Here is a 22,888-nt window from a genome sequence, read left to right as displayed (position 1 = left end):
AAATGGACAATAATTATGATCCATGAATGACCATTTAAAATATAACATTTTCTATTATGCTTATTATTTATATTACAATCAGTGTAGTATTTAGGGTTAAAATATAGAAAATGTTTTTAAATTCCAGTGCACAGAGGCAAATTAGAGGCATTTGGTGGCCAGAAAGATAATATTCATATGTAATGCCATGGTTTAACCACTAGATGCCCTTATGTTCTTTAATAAATATTTAGTATTTACTAGTATTTACTTAATACTAGTATTTAGCTCTACTAGTTGCTCAAAACAGTATTGCTGGTTATAACTACTTAATTTTAGGTTTTGCTTTTTAATGTACATTTAGACATTATCAAACACTCAATTTTAATAAGTTAGATTTTTTTTATATTGCATTTAAAAAGGTTCATTACTGACAAGCAAATAATGAATTTAACCCAATAAAGAAGTTTAAATTTTATATATATATATATATATATATATGTGTATATAATACAAGCAACAGAGTTACAGCGATATTACTCAGCAATATTCAGTAGGATATACATATGAAAGATGTTGCATTATTGTCTACCAGATAATACCTGAATGACAAGATGAATGCAGTGTCTTACAATCCTGTAAAAGCTAAGGATATTCAGTGAAAATAGTTTGCATAACTGATACATATGCATAAAAAAACATATTTCTTTCTACACGGCAAATTGCGATTGCTGGCGTTGTTCATTGGTCAGAAATCGACCAATAAAATGTCTTCATTTGCACCCCAGCCCCGCCCCCGGCTCTGCTCTCTCATGTCTGCATTCACAAGTGAGTTTTGCAACAGGAATACCGCAAAAGGAGTAACAAAAGTCAAAGCGCCAGGATTTTAAGTTGTACTGCCAGATCTGAGAGGTTGTAAGTGCTGACTTGATGTTGTACAGTGAAACTGAAGTAAAGTGCAAAAGTAAATATGTCGTACACATTTGTGTCATTTTCTTCATGTGAATGTCATTCTAAACATTTGTAGCTATTAATTTGCCACTTCGACTTCAAAACATGGGTGTTTGATCATTGTCCGTGTGTGCAAATCAAAAGATTCAGCTTTTCACATCAGAGCTGTGAGTGTAAATTTATAAATATTAATATGACAAGTTCTCACCTTCAGATCAACAATATCTCGAGCTTTGCTACTGTTTTACCTTCATAAAAAACAATCAGCAGTATTGGTATCAGTGATACTGGCCTTCAGTCATAAAAAAGATGCCGTTATACAAATATAAAAATATACTGTCTTTGTTGTTTCTACATTAATTTGAAGATTGAATGTGAAATTATTGCATTGTAAAAGTTTTTAAATCGTGATTAATCGTGATATACTGTACTCCGCTGCATTTGCGTGAACACTTGAAGCGTGCAAACAGTATAATGTGTGACAGGACAGGATAGCTCTTTTTCTGAGGTGAGAGACTTTTAATTTCTTAAGTTACGAAAATAACAATAGAATAATGACACTGACATCAAGCCTGACAACATCTCATCTGACCGCAGATACTGAATCTGATCAAAATAAGTCTTGCATCAGAAAAACATTCAGAAGTACGATTTTTGTTGTTGCTGTTGTTTCTTTGACTGTTCACCCCACGACCTACTCAAAACGGTTTTAATTTTTGTTTCTTCTTGTTTTATTGTTTGTAGGCTCTCAAACTGCAGTATCACTGAAAAAGGTTATAAAGCTCTGGCTTCAGCTCTGAGATCAAACCCTTCACACCTGATAGAGCTGGATCTCACAGGAAATGATCCTGGACAACCAGGAGTGAAGCAGCTCAGTCATTTGCTACAGGATCCAAACTGTCAACTGAAGACACTGAGGTGAGTGATATTTAAAATAATAATGTTTGATAGTCTTAAACATGTTTTAGCAGAAAGTCAGTATGTGACTGGAATTGTGGGTAAAAACCCGTTACTCCTGAGAGAGCTGAATCTGAGTGAACATGAACTAGGAGACACAGGAGTGAATCAGATCGCTGCTCTACTGCAGGATAAACACTGTACACTCAACACACTGATGTGAGTGTTTGACATGCTTTAATAATAACATTATTGAGTGGGAATAAACTAGGAAACTCAGGAAAAGTAAATATTTGTTGTCTGTTGAAAAAAAAAAGTTATTTTTGTCTAATTTTAGTTTAGTTTAGTTATTCACACTTAAGTCCTTTATTTACCCTTTGATTTTTGTCAAGCTTAAGAGTTCTGACGTGCTGTATAACCCAGATTTTATCGCTTTAAAAATTAGGTTACGCAGGTTTTCTTCTAAACATTCACATCTAACCCTCAGGAAAATTGGTTTATTTTAGTTTAGTTTTTTGCACTTAATTCACCTTTTCCTTTATTTACTCCTATTTTGTCAATCTTAAAACTAGTGTGGTATAACAGTTAAAACATATATACACATGCGTGTACAAACTGGAATAAAGGGGAGGGGGGGGGGGTCTTTTCGGCCATAATTAGACGCCTAAACTTTTTACAACATCTTACGAAATGTAAATATTTTGTCTCACGCAACGGTGTGAAACAAGAACGGCCGCTGTGCGTCTGTCCGTATGATTGCTGAACCGTCCGTATCAGATCAAGTGGTCCCTTATAAAACATCTAAAGATGTTTCTGGGGATACGACTCATTTGCAATCTAATGAGTTTTTGAGGGGACCTGGCATCGTTAACGTTGTTAGAACGTTAGGTAAAAAGTTAATTGATCAAAACAGATCATCTTCCTAAGATGTTCAGTGATCAAAGCATCTCCATCGCATCTATTTTATGACACGCACCTGCGAGTGTGAACTCTGTCGAAGGTTTAGGCAGGAGTTCACTGACTGGTCAAAGGATGCGTGCCCTATTGAATCTTTTTATGACCCATCTGGTGAAGTTAGGTAAAGTTGAGAATTGAGTATTTATAATGAATTTATAAACTGATGTTCAGGATGAGATGAGATAGATAAAGAAGAAGTCGATAACAACAAACATAAATAAATAGAGACCCCCATCAGCCGTCACCATCAGCAGGTAGCCATCTAGCTCCATGTCAATGCCCTGCTGCTTTGGTGGTGCACTGCTACACTTTTTGAAGAAACTGCCCAGGCTGTGTTTGGGCTTTTTCAGTTGTACAGGAGCAGTGCTAGTTTCCCTCTCGCTTTGGTCCTCTGTGGAAGAGGCATCTGTGGCTGTCTTCTTCTCCAGTGCTTTGGTTTCTGTAGCTACTCTGCTCCTCACTTCCTCCAACTTTTCAGGTGACATGTAGGTGGTCTTGAACCGTGGGTCCAGGAATGTTGCCATGGTGAGCAGCTCATCAGTGGCAGGATCTTTGTATTTTTCATTCAAATAATCCAAGACCCTCTTCTTGATGTCCTCGCACAGTCCTGCTTTGTCTTCTTCTGGCTTCAAAATGTTTGTATTGAGTAGATGGAGGACTGGCTTAACATAGGAGACACTAACATACTCCATCTGTAAAATCTTGCAGAGGCTTCAGTGCTTTGGTTATGGCCTCCAACACATCAATGTCTTGCCAGGTGGGTAGAAGGTAGCGTGACTTTTGGTCTGCCGCCAGGACTTGAGTGATGGCCTTCTCCTGCTCCAACACTCTTTCCATAATTTTGACACGGGACCCCCACCTTGTTGGGGATTCTGTGATCAGCTTGTGGGGGGGCAGGTTCAGCTCTCTCTGTGCACTGGTCAGGGCATTCTTCTTTTTCCAGCTGTAGGAGAATGTGCTGACCACTTTTTTGCACATACCTGTGGCCCGTGCAACTCGAGCATCATGTTGGACACTCCTCTCTGGGAAGTAAAAAGAACGGATACAAATATTAGCATAAGTGGGAAAAGTAGGTTATCATAGTTGAAAAACTTAATAAACTATTAACTGTAGAGCAGCATAAGTATTTATTGTATGGACACACTGAACATTAGGCTATTACAAATCTAATAGGCCATGTTGTATGTATGTTGGTCAATATTTTGCACATTCCTGCACAAATAGTACAGCTTTTTCATTTTAAATACATTTATATTGTACATATTTTTAATAATATTTTTCATATAATCTGATGATAATTGAATTTTATATTTATGTTTTTTTTTTACTTTCTGATCCGGTCCCCAGAGGAATCACGGCTAAACAATACTAACAATGAAAAATACAATACTAATGTGGTGGCCTTAAATTTGTTTTTGTTTTCTTTTTTTAATACAAACAGAAAAGGACTTGACAAATTTTCTGAATATAAAATGTTAGGTTTAGAAAGTGTAACTTACCAATAGCGTTGTGCAGTCTGTGTCCAAAACATGCGAGTCTCGTCCATTTATTGATTTCCAGAGCGCGCACCATGTTTGCACCGCTGTCAGTCGTCATGCACACCAAACGCGCTTCATCAAAGCCCCAAACGGAAAGTGCATCCTTCAGTCCTAACGCAATTATTGCTCCGGTGTGGTCTTCGGGGAAGAAGGCGGTCTGTAGGCATCTGCTGCGCAACTTCCAGTCATCGTCAATGAAGTGGATGGTGAGGCTAATGTATGGCTCAGTAGTTCGGCTGGACCATAAATCAGTAGTGGCCGAGTAGGCTTCAAGGTGGCGAATTTCGTTCATGACTCTGTCCCGTACCTCCGTGTACAGCTCTGGCAGACACTTCTGGCTAAAAAATTTCCGACCAGGCAGCTCGTATCTTGAGTCCAGAGTGTGAACCACATGTTTGAAGCCACCTCTCTCTATGGTTTGAATGGGCACCATGTCCTTTGCGATATATAGCGCAATTGCCCTGGTAATATCTTTCCATTTCTTACTACTCTTGTCGTAAGGTGTAGCAGCAGTAAACGATGCCTTCAGTGAAAGCTGTGTAGTCTTGGGATGCGCTCCGCTGGTGCTGCTGGTCCCACTTCCGCTCGTTTTGGCCCGGGTTGCCTCTTCATATTCACGGGCGTGCGTGTTTTTTAAATGATGAAACAGGTTGCTTGTGTTTCCACCTCTTGCTGTCACAACACGGCGGCAAACCTTGCATATTACTGAAGTTTGCTCCGTGTCGGATGATTTAAAACAGAACCAGTTCCAAATAACGGAGGTTCCTCCTCTTTTTGGAACGAGAGTTACCTCTACAGCGGCCTCGGTCTCTCCGTCTGGTTCTGACACTTCACTCATCTCTTTTCAAATAGTATATAGTCTACAGGCCCGACCTTTCTTCACGATGTTTCACCAGTCGTTTAATGGCCACTCCGCTTTTACCTACCACGTGCAAGGCTGATACGAATGTGTTTTACTTTTTTATTTACAACAAGATATATAGTATAAGGACAGGTATTCAGACCACAACTGAACGTTTGAAGAAAATTTAATGCCTTATTATTTAGAATTAGATATTATTGATGTAAATGCAGCCGTTCAAGGAACATAATTGATTTATTACGGTATTGACGGTATTAGAAAATCCATGTCGTGGCGCAATGTCACACCGGTGATGACTATGACACCGGTGTACCGTCCACCCCTAGTGCAGAGAGGATACAAGTTTTTAAAAAGTTACATGAGTTTTTAAAACAAAACTGTGATGAAAATGTATGGTTGATTTTGGGAGGTGACTGGAACTGTACGGTAGATTTTACTTTAGATAGAAATGGAGAAGAACCTCATCCCTCTTCTGCTAAATGTTTATATAATATTATTAGTAATTCTAGTTTAATTGATGTATGGAGACTACAACACCCTACAGTTAAACAGTATACATGGGTAAAGTGTTCCCATGATCATATTAGTACTGCTAGGCTAGACAGAATTTATATTAATAAGGATAAAAGTAATAGAATTTTAAAATCTACAATTTGTCCAAATGGGTTCTCTGATCATCATTTATGTATAATTGAAATAAATGTAAGGAAGTCACAAAGTCATAGTTATCATTGGCACTTCAATGTGAAATTGTTACAAGATGTGCTTTTTTGTGAAATATTTTATATATTTTGGATTGAGTGGAAAAAACAAAAAAATAATTATGATGATATTGTTCAGTGGTGGGATATAGGAAAAGCACAAATTAGAATATTTTGTCAAAATTATATATATAATACAAATGGTAGAATTAAAAAAACTGTTTTTGAATTAGAAAGAGAGATACAACAGATCGAAGGAGAGTTAAGTGTTGGAGATAATGTGACTGTTGGGAGGTTGAAAAAAAAAAAAAAGATTTAGCCTCGTTATTTCATGAAAAAGCAACGGGAGCTTTAATTAGAGCTCGCTTTGCATTTTTGAGAGAAATGGATGCACCAAGTTCCTTCTTTTTTAATTTGGAGCAGAAAGTAAAAGAGAAAAAAACGATGTTGTATTTGAAAGATGTAAATGGGAATGTGATTTCAGATCTTAAAGAAATGAGAAAAATTGCTTCAGAATTTTATATGGACTTATTTGGAGAAGGACAATGTGACGTTGATTGCATTGAGGAGTTGCATAAAGACTTACTGAAACTCTCTGACGAACAGAGTAAACAGCTGGACTCTGGACTCCAGTTAAAAGAACTGTCTGAAGCTGTTCAAAAACTTTCAACTGGAAAAGCACCGGGTATAGATGGACTTCCGGCGGAGTTTTATAAACAGTTTTGGAACCTTCTGAAGGATGATTTATATGAAGTTTTTAATTATTGTTATCAACAACATGAATTGCCTACTAGTTGTAAAAGGGCAGTTTTATCCTTATTACCGAAGAAAGGTGATCTTGGTTTGTTGAAAAATTGGAGACCTGTGGCTGTTTTATGTACGGACTATAAAATTTTGGCAAAGTGCCTTTCTAATAGATTAAAACCCTTTTTAGAATGTATGGTCAATGAATATCAAACGTATTGTATCCCCAATAGAACAATAATGGACAATCTGTTTCTTGTAAGAGACATGATAGACATTGCAAGTTTGAATGGTGAAAATTTAGGTATTTTTGCAATTGATCAAGAAAAAGCTTTTGACAGAGTTAGTCATTTTTACTTGTTTAAAACACTTCAAGCTTTTGGGGTTGGTCAGAATTTCATCTCATGGATAAAAATGTTGTATAATGATGCATCTGCAATGTTGAAAGTGGGGGATGGGCTCAGTCGGCCTATTCCAGTGTTGAGAGGAATTAGACAAGGATGCCCGTTATCAGGGATGTTGTATTCATTGGCCATTGAACCCTTACTGTGTAGGTTAAAGAAAACATTACAAGGGGTTTTTGTTGAGAAACCTATTAAGTTTGTTGCATATGCTGATGATGTCACAATTTTTCTTAAGGATGAGAGAGATGTATCAGTTTTAAAAGAAACGCTGAAAATTTATGAAAATGCATCAACTGCCAGAGTGAATTGGGAAAAGTGTGAAGGTTTTTATTGTGGTCTGAAGGTAAATGAAAATCCACCAGAGCTTCCAGGTGGTGTTAAGTGGAGTCAAGAGGGGTTGAAATGTTTAGGGGTTTATTTAGGGACTGAAACTTTTAAGATTAAAAATTGGGAAGGAATTGTGGAGAAGATGTGTAGCTGGTTGTCTAAGTGGTCATGGGTGCTACCACAGTTATCCTATAGGGGAAGAGTTTTGGTCACAAATAATTTAGCAGCTTCAGCACTGTGGCACAAAATGAATGTCTTGGACCCTCCAGATGATATTGTCCATGAATTACAAAGAAGATTAGTCAATTTTTTTTGGACTGGACAACACTGGACTAAAGCTGCTGTTCTTTTCTTACCAGTAAATGAAGGTGGACAAGGACTAATTGACATTAAAAGCAGAATTAATACCTTCAGGCTGCAGGCAACACAAAAGTTGCTGTACTCGAATAGGTGCTGGACTGATACCGCTAAGAAACTGCTACACAAAAGAATTGGTATAATTAACTTTCTAATAGCGGAAACCAAAATGGCAATATGGGTAACACGAAAAAAAATGGTAAATGAAGAAGCTTTAGTAGACCCAGAGAGAATATTAAGAGCTTTTGTGACTTCAAGGATTAGAGCAGAATTTGTGTTTTTTTAAACTGACAAAAAATCTGGTTTGTTTTAAGGAAACATGGGGTTTAAATGATGTGCTGTGTACTATGGATCATGAGGAAAACTTAATTCTTAATTTTTAATTTTGGTGGAAAGTTAAATGTTATGTAGTTTTGAATGTGATATGAGATGAGTATTTTGGAAATTGTGAGAAACATGTAAAAAGTTATATATATATTTTTTGTATAAATAAAGAGATATAAATGTCAAATGTCTCTCTCGCTCTTTCGCTCTCTCTCTCTCTTTCTCTCTCTCTCTCTCTTGTGTGACAAGCTGTGTTATAAGGAAGAATAACATATTTTTTTATAGACTTTCAGACTGCAGTATCACTGAAGAAGGTTATAAAGCTCTGGCTTCAGCTCTGAGATCAAACCCTTCACACCTGATAGAGCTGGATCTCACAGGAAATGATCCTGGACAATCAGGATTGAAGCAGCTCAGTCATTTACTACAGGATCCAAACTGTCAACTGAAGACACTGAGGTGAGACGTGATGAAATAATACAAAATAAATCATATGCATGTCAATTATTTATATTTATACATAAATATTATTATATTATATTTCACTAATTCAATAAGATACAGATGCTGCAGCTGCTGTTGTTTTGGTGATAAATATCACCACAGTTTAGTTGTGTTAAAAGTTACAGGTTAATCAGATATTTTGTGTCACTAGATGTGCTGATATTCAGTATTTTGGTGCCTCAATTATCATTTATGATTGTGTTATTGTGGACATTTCTTATGAAAAAAATATTCAGTGTGATTTATTATCCTGATTGTTTAAATGTTACTGAATGCACTGTACATTAATTTTCATCAAGCTCAGATTTACAACACTGTAGATCTACTACAGCAGATCTATAACAGGCCACAAACATGTGATGTGTGTCAGGATAATTCAGCGCGCACACACACACACACACACTCACTCACACACACACACGTCTGAACCTGCAGTTCTCTCATAATGAGCAGAATTACTGTTGCATCAACACAGACATCAGTTAATAAAACTATCCAGAGATGATCTAAACCCAGATCATGTTCCTGTTAGTGGATCAGCAATCCAGTGTTTGGTGAATTCTACTACATGATAATAGGAAGAGCCAGCATCAAAAGATCAACTAAATATATTGCTATGAATGCTTAGCTGTCACAAGATAGTTATCCCTTTGCTAACTTTCCTCATCTCCTGCTTAAAGCCAGACATATTTTTGAGAATTTTGAGAATCATGATCTAGTGAGCTTTTGCCCCTGAGTTTCTTTTAAAGAATTAACTTTTGTCTTTTGTCTTTCTTAACTGTTTAAACTTGAACTAGAGCTTTTCGTTACAAACAATGTTTGATCATCTTTAAATGTTTTGTGATGCGATGCACATTGAATTGAATCCTGCTTCATCTTCTCTTCTGCAGGTTTTTGGGTCCTGCTGCAGATAAAGCCTGTCAATATGTGACTGCAATTATGGGTAAAAACCCGTTACTCCTGAGAGAGCTGAATCTGAGTAAACATGAACTAGGAGACATACGAGTGAATCAGATCGCTGCTCTACTGCAGGATAAACACTGTAAACTCAACACACTGAAGTGAGTATCTTACATCATTTCATGTGTCACATGACTAGTAATGTTACAGTAGTCTGTTTTAATTCTCATTTGAGTCCGACCCCACGCTATAAAGCTTGGAAGAGCCAGGATATTTTTTAATATAACTCTAATTATATTTGTCTGAAAGAAGAAATTCATATACATCGAGGATGTCTTGAGGGTGAGCAAATCATGGGGTAATTTTCATTTTTGGGTGAACTATCCCTTTAAGAGCTCAGGGGTTGGAGAAAATAATGTGACCACATTAGAAATAGCCAGTATTTTATTGTGTTTACCATCATTTGCCTTTAATACAGCTTCCAACCTTCTTAGAATAGATTTATACAACTTTTGAATAGACTTCAGTTAAATTTAGTCTCTATCTTCTGCTGTGACTGATGAATGTTTACTTGGTCCAGCCCTATGGAGTCAATTGTGTGACAATATTCATCTAACAAATCCAGCAGCAGTCTAATAAAGAGGTTGATTGGAAAAACGTAGTTTATGTATTTTGAAAATACAAAAATACTAAGATTAAATGTATTTAAATACAAAATATTTTTTTTCAAAGGTATTTAAATACAAAATAGTATTTAAATGCATGTATTTGAAATACTGCCCATCCCTGTTTGTTTTTCTGTTTTGAAGACCAAATTGTGGAAAATTATCCAAAGGTATTTGGGCACACTTCCTCTGTTTTTTGTTTTATCAGACATTGTGACTTTATTAAATAGTTTTCTTCTCTCTTCTCTCTGTCTCTCAATGTAGATTAAGTGGCTGTAAAATGACAGATGAAGGATGTTCTGCTGTGACTTCAGCTCTGAAATCAAACCCATCACACCTGAGAGAACTGAACCTGAGCGAGAATAAACTAGGAGACTCTGGAGTGAAAAACCTCAGTGATCTACTGATGAACCCACAATTCAAGCTGCAGAAACTAATGTTAGTATCATTATACTCTACAGGATTAGAATAAATTAGAAATACATTATGTGCACAGATAAATCATTTAAACACTGCAATATTCCATAAAAAAATAATATCTGTCAAGTTTAATTTCATGGTGAATTCAAAAAAAATCTGTCAATCACCAGAGATCACAGGAATAACAAACGACAGCAATCCAATTAACTGTTAATGGACCAAATTAAATCCTGCCATACTTTTGTGTTTTTATTTATTTTTGCATTCACTCAGACATACTGTACAATAAAGAATGACCATTGCAAAAAAAATAAAATAAATGTGTATTGATGATAGAGTACTCTTAAAATATATTTGACACCTCTGGAGTCGACGTGATCGCATTGATATAAACACTGTTTATGTATTATTTCTGTATTGCAGTCATTCATAAGTTAATAGTTCAGATATAAACACTGATGTTTATGTATTATTTCTGTATTACAGTCATTCATAAGTTAATAGTTCAGCTTTAAACTGATGTTTATGGGAGCGATCAAAATAGACCTTTTGAAAGTTAACTGGGCTTCAAATAACGTTTGTGTCGATTGCATTGTTTGGCCGGTAGGTGGCGACAAGTGACTTAAAAATGTATTTGTGATTGAATCAAGAGATTCGTTTAAAAACCGATTCATCCAGTAAAGAAACAAGTGAAGTATTTATGAGTGAGACATTAAATCATTCATTCAAACCACTTTTTCATCATTTTAATATCACACAAATTGTTCTCAAAAAAATGTCAAAGGTTGGCATGTTATGTTTAAGTAGTTTTATAGTTGATCCTATATCTTAATCTACTTTGTTAATCTTTGTTTCTTCTGTTTTTGTTTATGGTCATATAATAAAGTTTTTGGTAATGTTCTGATTATTGTACTGTATGATATTAACACATGATGAATTACTCTCACATGAACTTGACACTTGTCTGATTCATTGTCTTTTCTCTTTCTGTCTTCAGTCTGTGTGTATGCAGTATTACAGAGAAACAGTGTCTCATCCTGACTTCAGCTCTGAAATCAAAGCCATCACACCTGAGAGAACTGAACCTGAGCGGGAATCAAATAAAAAACACAGGAGTGAATCACTTATGTGACATACTGAAGGATTCACGCTGTAAACTGGAGACATTGAGGTCAGTAACATTCACATACAAGAATAAAATGATTAAAATCACCAATAATCAATGAGTTCACATTATATTTGTACAAAGTTTTTCACCTCAGTATTTTGTGATCTGGTGAAATAAACATGATCTCTCTTCCTCCGTCTGTTTACTTGCTCGTGACGATTATGTGATTTGTTTTCTTCTGTTTTATTTTCTGCTCTCACTCTTTCTGCCAAATGTAGGTTAATCAGCTGTGAAATGACAGATGAAGGATGTTCTGCTGTGTCTTCAGCTCTGAAATCAAACCCATCACACCTGAGAGAACTGGACCTGAGCTGGAATAAACTCGGAGACTCTGGAGTGAATCACTTATGTGACGTACTGAAGGATTCACACTGTAAACTGGAGACATTGAGGTCAGTAACATTCACATACAAGAATCAAAATGATGAAAATCACTTCAACAGTTTAAACCCAAACACTTTATACTCAATATCTCATGATGAGTCTGAGTTCACTTTATATTTCTGTAATTCTTCACATTAATGATTTGTTTGTAAGATGATCTCTCTTCCTCTGTTTGTCTCTTTCTAGTCTTTATGGCTGTGGCATTACAGATGTTTCTTCTTTAGCTCAGTCTTTGAGAAACACAAAAGCACTGCAGTTTCTAAAAGAGCTTGTTCTGAGTAATAATAAGATTGGAGACTCAAAGCAGAAGCTCATTGATGTGCTACGAGACTCAAACTGTAAACTGATGTGAGTAAACGTCACTTTGTGATATTAAACAGATTAATTTACCTCTGATATGGGAACAAATATATACTTTCAAATATTTGTAAAAAGAGTTGATCAAATTATCATCAAGCTTTATTTCAAAGTGTTTGTGTCTGAATGAAATGTAAAGTTGATAATGTTTAACACAAAGGAGGAAAGAGAACAGAAGCACTCTGTCAGAGCTTTATACAGAAACAGCTGCTTGACGGAATGTTCCTGAATTTGAATCTCAACTGTCACTTTCTCACACACACACACACACACACACACACACACACTCTCACACACACACACACTCTCACACTCACACACACACACACTCACACTCACACACACTCTCACTCTCACACACACACACACACACACACACACACACACTCACACACACACGTTGGTTTTTGTGGTTTATGGGGACTCTCCATAGGCGTAATGGTTTTTCTACTGTACAATCTGTATGTGCTATTGTGTAGACTGTACCTTGCTTTAGTTTCATACGGATTGCATAATCAGAAACATTAGTTTTTAATTTGAATTCGTTCAAGTGTCAAGTAGACACTTCAAGATTTTTAGATTCTATTGATTTTAGTCTTATATGTATCTGAGTCAGAGCCGGCGCCACGGCACCTCTATCAGAGGGGCATTTGAATTTTGGGAGGGGGGTTCGGGGTGGGATGGGAAGCGTGCAATCTGTGATTGCGTGCAGTTTCTGACGCTCACTAAAGCGTGCAATCGCTTTCTTATGTGCGCCGTTTTACCGGTTTCACTTTCGCTTTCGAAACGATCACGTTCAGCAAGAAGGGGAGAGGATGGAAAGTGGGGGGCACCGTAACTCTGCCCGCGAATGCCCCCTCTTGGTGCCGGCCCTGATTTGAGTATTTAAGGTTTCTCTGTGAATCAGGAAAATCTGAAAGTGAACGCACCCGCACGCGGAGGGTTAAAGCCGTTGCATTCAATATCTTTAGACGGTAAATTTAGATTTCAAATTCAATATTGCTTTTAGAACTGTTGAAATTATTTACTGTATGTAACGCAAGTACTTTATAAGTAACTGTAATTAAATTACCTAAAAATTAACAGTAATCCCTTACTTTACTTTTTCAGTGGATAAGTAATTTAATTACAGTAACGCGTTACTTTGTAACGCGTTACACCCAACACTGGTCCTCATAAACCACATAAACACGCACACACACACACACACTCACTCACTCACACACACACGCACACACAGTTCCTAACAAACGGCTGTGAACCTGGAAGTTCAGACGAGACACACATTTAAGACATAATGTAGTCTCTGTATGAATGGATATAAACTGTTTGTACACAGCAGATGCTTTCCAGATGAAGCCATCTTTAACAGAAATCTTGCAGATGTACGTGTGCTATCTGGGGTTGTATCATTAATTACACGTCTTCTCTGCACATTAATAAAGATGAGGTCATGCAATGTTATTTGAGAGGAAAGCCTTTTAAAAACAGAAACCCTGTGTCAGAAATCACCCCGTACGCTTAAATAGGGCACTTTTTGAGTGGACAGCCATTTTCAGTGGTGTCCAAAAGTTTAGTGAACATTATCGAGTGCACTCATTCAATCCCACAATGCACCGCAATAACGAGTATACAGCTGATGTATGCCCAACAGCTAGAGAATACCCATAATGCACTGAGTCACGCAACAAATGAATTCCCGCGTCTCACCAGAAGATATCTATATCTTTTGATATCACAAAAATAGCATAGTTGATCTTCTGACCACTTCTCTTCTGTTCAACCTTACAGTGTAGATAAAGATCCATCACCAAAAGATGACCGTGAAAGTACCTTATCAGAAGATGATAAATGCTGTATATCATAATCTGAAGTGGTCTTGAGAGGAGCAGTAAACATCAGGTGAGGATCCACAGAAGAGCTTCACTACTGTGTCTATGAGGAGAAATAAATGTGATAAATGTGTAAATGTGATCCATACAGGTGAAGAGACTCAGACTTTACAATGAGATAATGCAGCATGTGTGTTAGAAACATGATATTACATGATTAATGTTAAAGATCAATTTGTTTCATTTAAAGCTGGAACAGAGGAAGAAGCTCAGATGAGTCTGTCTGGATCTTCAGTTTAATAATATTTGTATTAAACTCATCCAAAATGATTCAAATGTTTAAATGTGATTGTCAAGTGCAGCACTTAAATGTATCAAAAGATATAAAGTCATGTGAACTTTCCATGTTACTAAAACCATATATATGATCTCTTATATTTTATACACATTGTTATTGTATTTAATGTTATATTAAGTTAGCTATGTGTCTGTCTGTTGCTAACAAACACAAATCCTCTCATTACAACAAACACAGCAGAAACACAATGTGAATAAAAGATGGATTGTGCAGTTTTGTCAGATGAATTGATTAAAACAGGAGTTTTCACACACAGTGAGTTTGAGCTGAACTGACTGACAGCTGCAGTGTTTAGAAATGCTGTCTTTTACTCACTGTTTGTGTCGTTTTATTCACTATTATTTTATTCACAATTTGAAGAAAAGTATGTTTTTCATGAGACTCTGTGACTTTTCCTACATAAGTAAAATATATGTATTTAAATGATATAATGGTGATTGCTGGTCACTATTCTGCTGGCTATGATGGTAATTTAATGTGTTTTTATGTCATTGACTGTCGACACATTGTACAGAATGTATGTGGTTATGTTCAAGGAGGGATAACTTAACATACATTTGATGGTTCATTTGTGTCTATGATTATTAGTGCTGTCAAACGATTCATCATCCAAAATAAAAGTTTTAGTTTACATAATATATGAGTGTTTACTGTTTATGTATACATATATATAAATACAAACACATGCATGTATATATTTAAGAAATATTTTGTTTATATATTAAAAATATTTATATTAAATATTATTTAAATTTATAAAAATATTAACGTAAATATTCAAAATATATACTGGTATGTGTGTGTATTTATATACACAAATGTATGTGTACTGTTTATAATGTAAACACAAACTTTTACTTTTTAGATTTTAAAATAAGTTTTTGTTTGTCATCAAGTGTGTTTTCTTACATTTTTAATTTTACAAAGGAGGACAGTACTTGAAGAACGAACAAAAAATATTTTTGTTCATAATATTAAAATACCATTTAAAGGAAAACGCCACTGTTTTTCCATAATCCAATATGTTCTTCTCTCAGCTTAGACGAGTTGATATGTACCTCTCTCGTCTCAGTGCGTGCACTTAATCGCTCAAGCGCGCGCCGCCACTATGCTAGCGTTTAGCTTAGCACCATTCAGTCCTTAGGATCCAAACAGGGATGAATTTAGAAGCCACCAAACACTTCCATGTTTTCAAAATTAAATGTGGTGATTTTCTAAGCGGTTAAAATATAACTATAATGTATGGCAGAAGAGCACTTCGACCTCGGCGCAGTAATATCATCATCACTCCTGAACCCCCCCCCCCTCTCTCCCACTACTGATAGTGCAGGTGTGCAGGTCACGTTGCTTGTATTGACGGAAGTTAAAGGGGGGTTTTCAGGAGTGATGATATTACTTTTTCACACAGGGCCATGTGGGTTTGGATTTTGTTTTCCCTTCATAAAAAAAAACCCTTCATTGAATTCTTAATTTGTGGCCATTGTAAATATATTTTTGTCTGCATGTAACATGCAGGGCTCCATAATTTATTGCATGCATTTATATATTGCTGCCGTAGAACTGTATAATTTTTAAGTACATGCAAACGCTGCAGCCTAATCAAATAAAATAATTAATGTAAAGAAACTGTGGTAGCTGCTGCACCGCTTTAATTCTTCTTTCATTTTAATTCTCCTCTTTTACTTTTACTTCTTTTACTCTGAGCAGAGCACTCATTTTCAAATCTGAATCTATAATAAAAACATATGTTGTATGCATTTCATGATAAAATCGACAGAACTTGAAAGATGAGATTGTGTTATAATAAAAGCAACAAAGCTTATAATTATTGTGTGGCTGGTTCACTACAAATAACGAATGTACTTGAAAACATTATATATTTTTTCCAAGCATTTATAATAACAATCAAACAGTTTATGAATAGTCACGTAATGTTATTTACCTCAGAAAGAAACACTTTGTTATATGATTTAACACTGTTTGTTATATGATGCTACTAACCTACTTGAATTGCCCCTTGTGGGATTAATAAAGTTGTTAACTTAACTGAGTTGGAGCCCACTTTAACCAATAGCATTTTCTTTGAATATGGGCCGAGGGTGGACTTAATACACCACTGGAATGTGTGCGTCATGTTTGGTGAGGATGCAGAATCAGACCTGAAAGTCCTGGATCTGAAGATGATCTACTTACTCTGAATGTTTGTGTATGTTTGTGTAGTAGATGTTTGAGTGAAACAGTGTGGATCCTCTGGTGCCGTTTCAAATCTGTATCTGTAATAAAAGTCTTCTCACACTCAAAGCACATATACTCTCTCACACCAGTGTGTATCTTCTGATGAACTTTTAAACTCTGCAGATGTGAAAAACTCTTTCCACAGAAAGAACATGAATGTGGTTTCTCCTTTGAATGAACTTTCAGGTGCTTCTTCAGGTGTGAAGCTCTTACAAATGTGTTTCCACACTGATCACATGGGTGCAGTTTGTCTCTGGTGTGGATGTTCACGTGTTTCTTCAGGCTTGCTAAATCTGCGAAGCTCTTCTCACACTGATCACATCTGAATGGTTTCTCTCCAGTGTGGATCCTCATGTGAACACAGAGTAAATTTGGTTGCCAGACTCTGTCCACACTGAGTGCAGGGGAAACTTTTCTTGTTTCTTTTTTTCAGTAAAGAAACTCTTTCAGTCTGTGAGCGAGTTTTTTCACTGGTTTTGCCAAGATGACGTTTCTGCTCTTCACTCGCCTCATTCTCCTCCATCAGATCTGAAATTAAAGTAAAAACGTTACAATATAAATAAATCAAAAACAAATCAGAGAAATGTGAAGTGAAAGCAGACTGTGCAAAATTAAGACCATTTTTATGAAATATGTACAATGATCTATATTAAAAATATGGACTCAAACCCATGTTTTTGTAGTGAGAACTATTCAATGTTTGATCAACTCCACACTGGATGAGGAGCACAAGACGGCGGCTGTGAGCTTCAGCGATGTGAGTGCATTCTGTGTGACTTAAAGAAACTTATATATGAAACTTGACCAGTAGTGTTACTTTCATTAACGAAAACTATGACGAGCTTTTTTCCTACGACTAAGATGAGACGAAGACAAGATGACAATAAGGTCAATAAACAATAACTACGACTATATCAACATACGATTTTGTTGACAAAAAAGACGAGACTAAAAAAACTTTACCAAAATCTTTTTATTTTTGTCAAAAAAGAAAGAAATATTATTGGTAGACACGCTCTACACACAGAGCTGGTAGATTACTTATTAATTATAATCCATTACTGATTCCAAATTACATGACAAATTATAGTTAGTAACGTAATCCATTACACATTTTAGGTAATCTATTCAGACTACTTTAGATTACTTTATCTACTTGATGTAAATGATTTAAACAATCTTATACCATATTGACAAACACACAAAGAGTAAAAACTATACTCCATGTGTTATTAACAACATAAAGTGCTTTAAACATTACATCAAAGTTTCCCAAACTGGGGTTGTGAGTTTAATAAAAAGCTAACAATTAAATCATAAAAAAGTGTTACATTAAAATAATTTTAAAATCAATACAAATAAAAAAAAAATCTATTTTTATGCATAAAGATTAGTTTTTTTATTGTGAATGTACACAAATAAAAGTAAAACTTTCAGATTATATTTATGACTAAAAGGAGTAGTTGCTTCCACAGTTAGAAGGAAAAAAATCAAGTGATTGCGCTGGAGCTGCGCACAGCTAAGCTTTGCTACCTTGAAAATAATATAATATAATATATATATATACACACACAATAATATTGACAAACTAGGTAATATCAATAAAGTTCAAAGTTCCTCTGTGATTACATTTATATTTAGTCATTTAGCAGACGCTTTTATCAAAAATTATGACATCAGAAGCAATCAAAACCAACAAAAGAGCAACAATATGCAAATGCTTTTACAAGCCTTAGTTAGCCTGACGCAGTACACATAGGAAGCTTTTTTTTTAAAGAAAACGAGTAGATATAGAAAAAAGAAACCCATTTTTTTTATTATTATTTACTTATAACAAGTAGATAAAATAGAAAAAAGAAAGCTAGTGTTAGTTTTTCAAGAAAAGCTAGCAGTTAGAGAATAAAATATGCAATTGATAGAGGGTCAAATGTGTGTTGTTTTTTTTAAATAAAAAGAAGATAGATAACAGAGATTAGAATAGAGAGCGCTTTAGTTAGAGGGTCAAATAAAGATGGAAGAGATGAGTTTTTAGCCGTTTCTTGAAGATGGGTAAGGATTCAGCTGGGATTGAGTTGGGCAGGTCATTCACCAGATGGGAACAGTTAATGAAAAAGTCTGTGAAAGTGATTTTGTGCAGCTTTGGGATGAACAATAATGTGTCGTTCACCTGCAGAACGCAAGCTTCTAGAGGCACATAAGTCTGAAGCAATGAATTTAGGTGAATTTAAGTGAACCAGAGCCAGTGGTGGTTTTGTAGGCAAACATTAATGCCTTGAATTTAATGCGAGCAGCTATTGGTAGCCCGTGCAGATTGATGAACAGAGGTGTGATGTGCGTTCTTTTCGGCTCATTAAAGATTAACTGATTATGAACATGAATTATGATTATGAATCGATTATTAATCTTTCATAATCGGTTATGAACACGATATTGCCTAGCTTGTCAGTGAACCACGGCTCTTTGTAGTAATTGCCGCTCCATCTGAAAGCATGTGATGGTGATTTACTGCTAATCAAGAAACCAGCTTTACTGACGAGATGCACATGATAATTGAATTTGATTAATTGCCCTAGTACACGTATAATAAATAATAGGCTATTTGGCATTCAGATACATAGTGAATACGGAAACATTTGATTTTGTGTTGAATGAGAGACCCAACATTGGTTTCAGTTTCATTTTAGACTAAATTAATTAGTTTTGGCTTGTCATTTATGTAGCTATAGCTTCTTATATTTTTATTTCTTGTTGTTTTCTAAATACTGTTAAATAGAAAGGATTTGTTGTGGAGTGAGAGGAACTAAAATAGCCTAGCTGTTTACAGTGTTTATTATAATGTTTCTAAACATTTCACCTCAGCATTAGGCCCATATCTATGTATGAAATAATAAAAGGCGACTTATATGAGACTTACATATAATTGTGTTTTTTTTTGTTTTTGTTTTTTTAAATAGGCGTAGCATATTTTAAACATGCAGCAAACCTTTTTAAATATTTTGCATACGGACGGTTAACGCTTAACCGGTTAAAATGAACATCCCTAAATCATATACTTTGTTTCATCTGTATGTTTAGATAAATCTCTGAGAGGGGTATGATCAAGAGATTAGATGAACTAGGTTATTTACAAAACCATCCCAGCATCCGATTCCCAGCCATTTCTAATTTTAATTTGAATAATATGACTAAACATTGTTAAATTATATTCATCAACTTTCACGCTACAATAATGCATTCTCAACATTTATATATATATTATTATTTACTGGTTTATCCTACTATAAACACTAAATCTGATGAACTGCTGATAACTTTAAATGTTCTTCAGTCTCATTGATGAAGGATGAAGAATAAACACCAACCTGTTTGTTCTTCAGTGTGTTTCATTCTGCAGGGTTCTGGATCTCTCATGTTCTCTCTGTCCTTCAATAAACTCTGTCTCTGCAGATTTCACTTCTTCCTGATGCTCTGATGTGAGCTGAAATAAATCAATAAGTCCATCATTTATTATTATTTATCTTCTCTCTCATTAATATACAGGCACAGAAATATAGAAAAACACATACAATTAAAAGATGCCAAATATAAACAATGTAAGAATTTAAAAAGTGAAAGAATAAACACAAAGAAATATAATTTTACAAATGTGCAAGGTACAAATAAACCACCAATTAATTGAGTTTAACTTAATTAGTTTTAGTTCTGTTTTTTGGTTTATTAGAGACTAAAGAATAAATGCTGTTGTGATAGTTTCATCTTGTAATGTCACAATAGCTGATTGTGTTGTTTGCTGGTCTGGACAGTAATATAATGAGCTTAATGAGGTAATTAACAGATCTGAGGTCATCAGCATAATGAATGAGGAGAAAACAGGATCTATTGACATGAAATAAAGAGGATTTTCAGCAGCTGATAATATTGATGATCCTCAGACTATAAACACTCATTAAACAAGACATGTAGGATCATTTCACTTTATTCTGAGTGTTTGCTGATAGAAACCATCAAACACTGTGATTTGTTATGAATCTGAATATAGTTCAAATATTATTTACCGCATTCATAACATCAAAGTTACGGTGGCCGAGAGAGCTCAACGCGCTGCAACTTCAGAAAACACATGCAAATAGAAAAAAACACCAGCAAATCAAGAAAACATCTGCATCATTTTGACAGCACATGTGCTGCAAATTAAGAAACGCTGCAAATGCTCACAACACATGCAAATTCAGAAATGCTGCAAATGCTCACAACACATGCAAATTAAGAAACACTGCAAATCCTCACAACACATGTAAATTGAGAAACGCTGCAAATCCTCACAACACATGCAAATTCAGAAACGCTGCAAATGCTCACAACACATGCAAATTAAGAAACGCTGCAAATCCTCACAACACATGCAAATTCAGAAACGCTGCACATGTTCACAACACATGCAAATTAAGAAGCGCTGCAAATCCTCACAACACATGCAAATTCAGAAACGCTGCAAATGCTCACAACACATGCAAATTAAGAAACGCTGCAAATCCTCACAACACATGCAAATTCAGAAACGCTGCAAATGCTCACAACACATGCAAATTAAGAAACGCAAATGTGTGCATAGATAACAAGGCACTTTTTCAAAATTAAATTCTGAGTGCAGACATTTATTGGAAGGATATATATCATTTAATATTTTAAACTGTATATATTTTACCTTGTGAAGAATAGGACATTTTAGATAGGATGTTCTGAAATATTTAACAATGTTTTTGTCAAATGTGTGATCAACTCATTTCTTAATATTTGATAAGGGTGGTGTGACTGGATGATCTTATATATACACTTTAATAAAATCAGATTTTCTAATATAATGAGTTTTGTGCCTCCAAAAAAAGTCATAAATTTTTTGATTGCTTGTTTTTATAATAACTGAAGAGGGAGCTAAAGCAAAAGCTGGATAAATCAGTCTAGATAAGTATTCAACTTTAGTTAGAAGAGTCCTCCCAAAATTGATAAGTCTCTTTGCAACCAGCAATTCAAGATACCACCGGCTTTATGTATTTTATTTTCAAAAATGTATTTTTGCATTCATTTGTTTTATAATTGTGATTTGTCTCTTAGATTTTGGTCTGATGTTAGTGCCTTTATATTTCTGCAAATAAATGTTAATTATATGCTATCTTTAAAATATGTTATTTGTACTTTTTCACAAAAAAATGATTATGCCGTTAACTTTTAAATTTTGCAAGGGAAATATTATATTCATACACATAAATTTGAGAAATGTATACCAAAGTGTAATCTATTTTTATCAGAAATGGAAGCTTTGAAAAAGTCTCTAATGCAAATTAATATAAAATAATAATAACAAAAAATATATATATATATATATATATATATATATATATATATATTGGTATAGCTCCCCCACTGCAATCTTTGAATATGTCCTAAGGAAAAAGGAAGGACATTTGTACTCTTGTTTAGTTGTTTCTGTGTTTTCTATTTTTATTTATTATTTAGTTTTTCCTATGTGGTTATTTGTTTATTTTATTTATTTTCTCCTCTTAAACGCTGTTCTATAGTTTAAGATTGCTATTATATTTTGTGTTTCTGGATTTACTTGTTAATATATTTTTGTAATGTTCCATCATTCTTCTTTATTTAAAAAAAAAGAAAACAAGTGCAATATAGCTGTGAAAAACCACAAATTAAATAAATCACCCGGTCCTGATGGGCTAACTTCCAACTTTTATAGATTTTTTTTGGATGATTTAAAATAATTATTATTTAAAACTTTCTTACAATTTGTTGAAGAAGGCACATTAAGATCTACACAGAGACAAGGGCTGATGACGTTACTACCTAAACCCGAAAAAAAACTCTAGATAAATAGATAATCTATGTCCGATAAACTTGTTAAATACTGATTATAAAATTTTGCCAACAGACTTGAACAAAGTCTAACCCAGACTAATGATGAAATAAATGCTGTTAGGACATTTGTGTCTTGAAGATATCATAATAACTGCA

General features: G+C 34.9%; 2 protein-coding genes across 7 annotated transcripts in view; one reads left to right on the top strand and one right to left on the bottom strand.

Annotated features, from left to right (window-relative positions):
* LOC306874476 (NACHT, LRR and PYD domains-containing protein 12-like) overlaps window positions 1–15,264 on the top strand; it is a 317,288-nt gene extending 302,024 nt beyond the window's left edge. For 3 of the 6 annotated variants that reach the window (XM_079424560.1, XM_079424556.1, XM_079424561.1), the window contains 8 exons: window positions 8,327–8,500; window positions 9,436–9,606; window positions 10,375–10,548; window positions 11,528–11,701; window positions 11,917–12,090; window positions 12,269–12,430; window positions 14,231–14,341; window positions 14,522–15,264. In XM_079424560.1, coding sequence (XP_079280686.1) covers window positions 8,327–8,500; window positions 9,436–9,606; window positions 10,375–10,548; window positions 11,528–11,701; window positions 11,917–12,090; window positions 12,269–12,430; window positions 14,231–14,306 — 1,105 coding nt within the window. In that variant the 3' untranslated portion in view covers window positions 14,307–14,341; window positions 14,522–15,264. The remainder of the gene's footprint in view (window positions 1–8,326; window positions 8,501–9,435; window positions 9,607–10,374; window positions 10,549–11,527; window positions 11,702–11,916; window positions 12,091–12,268; window positions 12,431–14,230; window positions 14,342–14,521) is intronic. The other 3 variants (XM_079424562.1, XM_079424558.1, XM_079424557.1) reach the window with 2 other exon arrangements.
* LOC306874493 (uncharacterized protein) overlaps window positions 1–22,888 on the bottom strand; it is a 419,619-nt gene that overhangs the window by 344,049 nt on the left and 52,682 nt on the right. The gene's annotated exons all lie outside the window — the stretch shown is intronic.

The sequence above is a fragment of the Barbus barbus genome, assembly GCF_936440315.1.
Source record: "Barbus barbus genome assembly, chromosome: 9".
NCBI lineage: Eukaryota > Metazoa > Chordata > Actinopteri > Cypriniformes > Cyprinidae > Barbus > Barbus barbus.
Note: the sequence above shows the minus strand (reverse complement) of the source record. Positions and strands in the feature narration are given on the sequence as shown.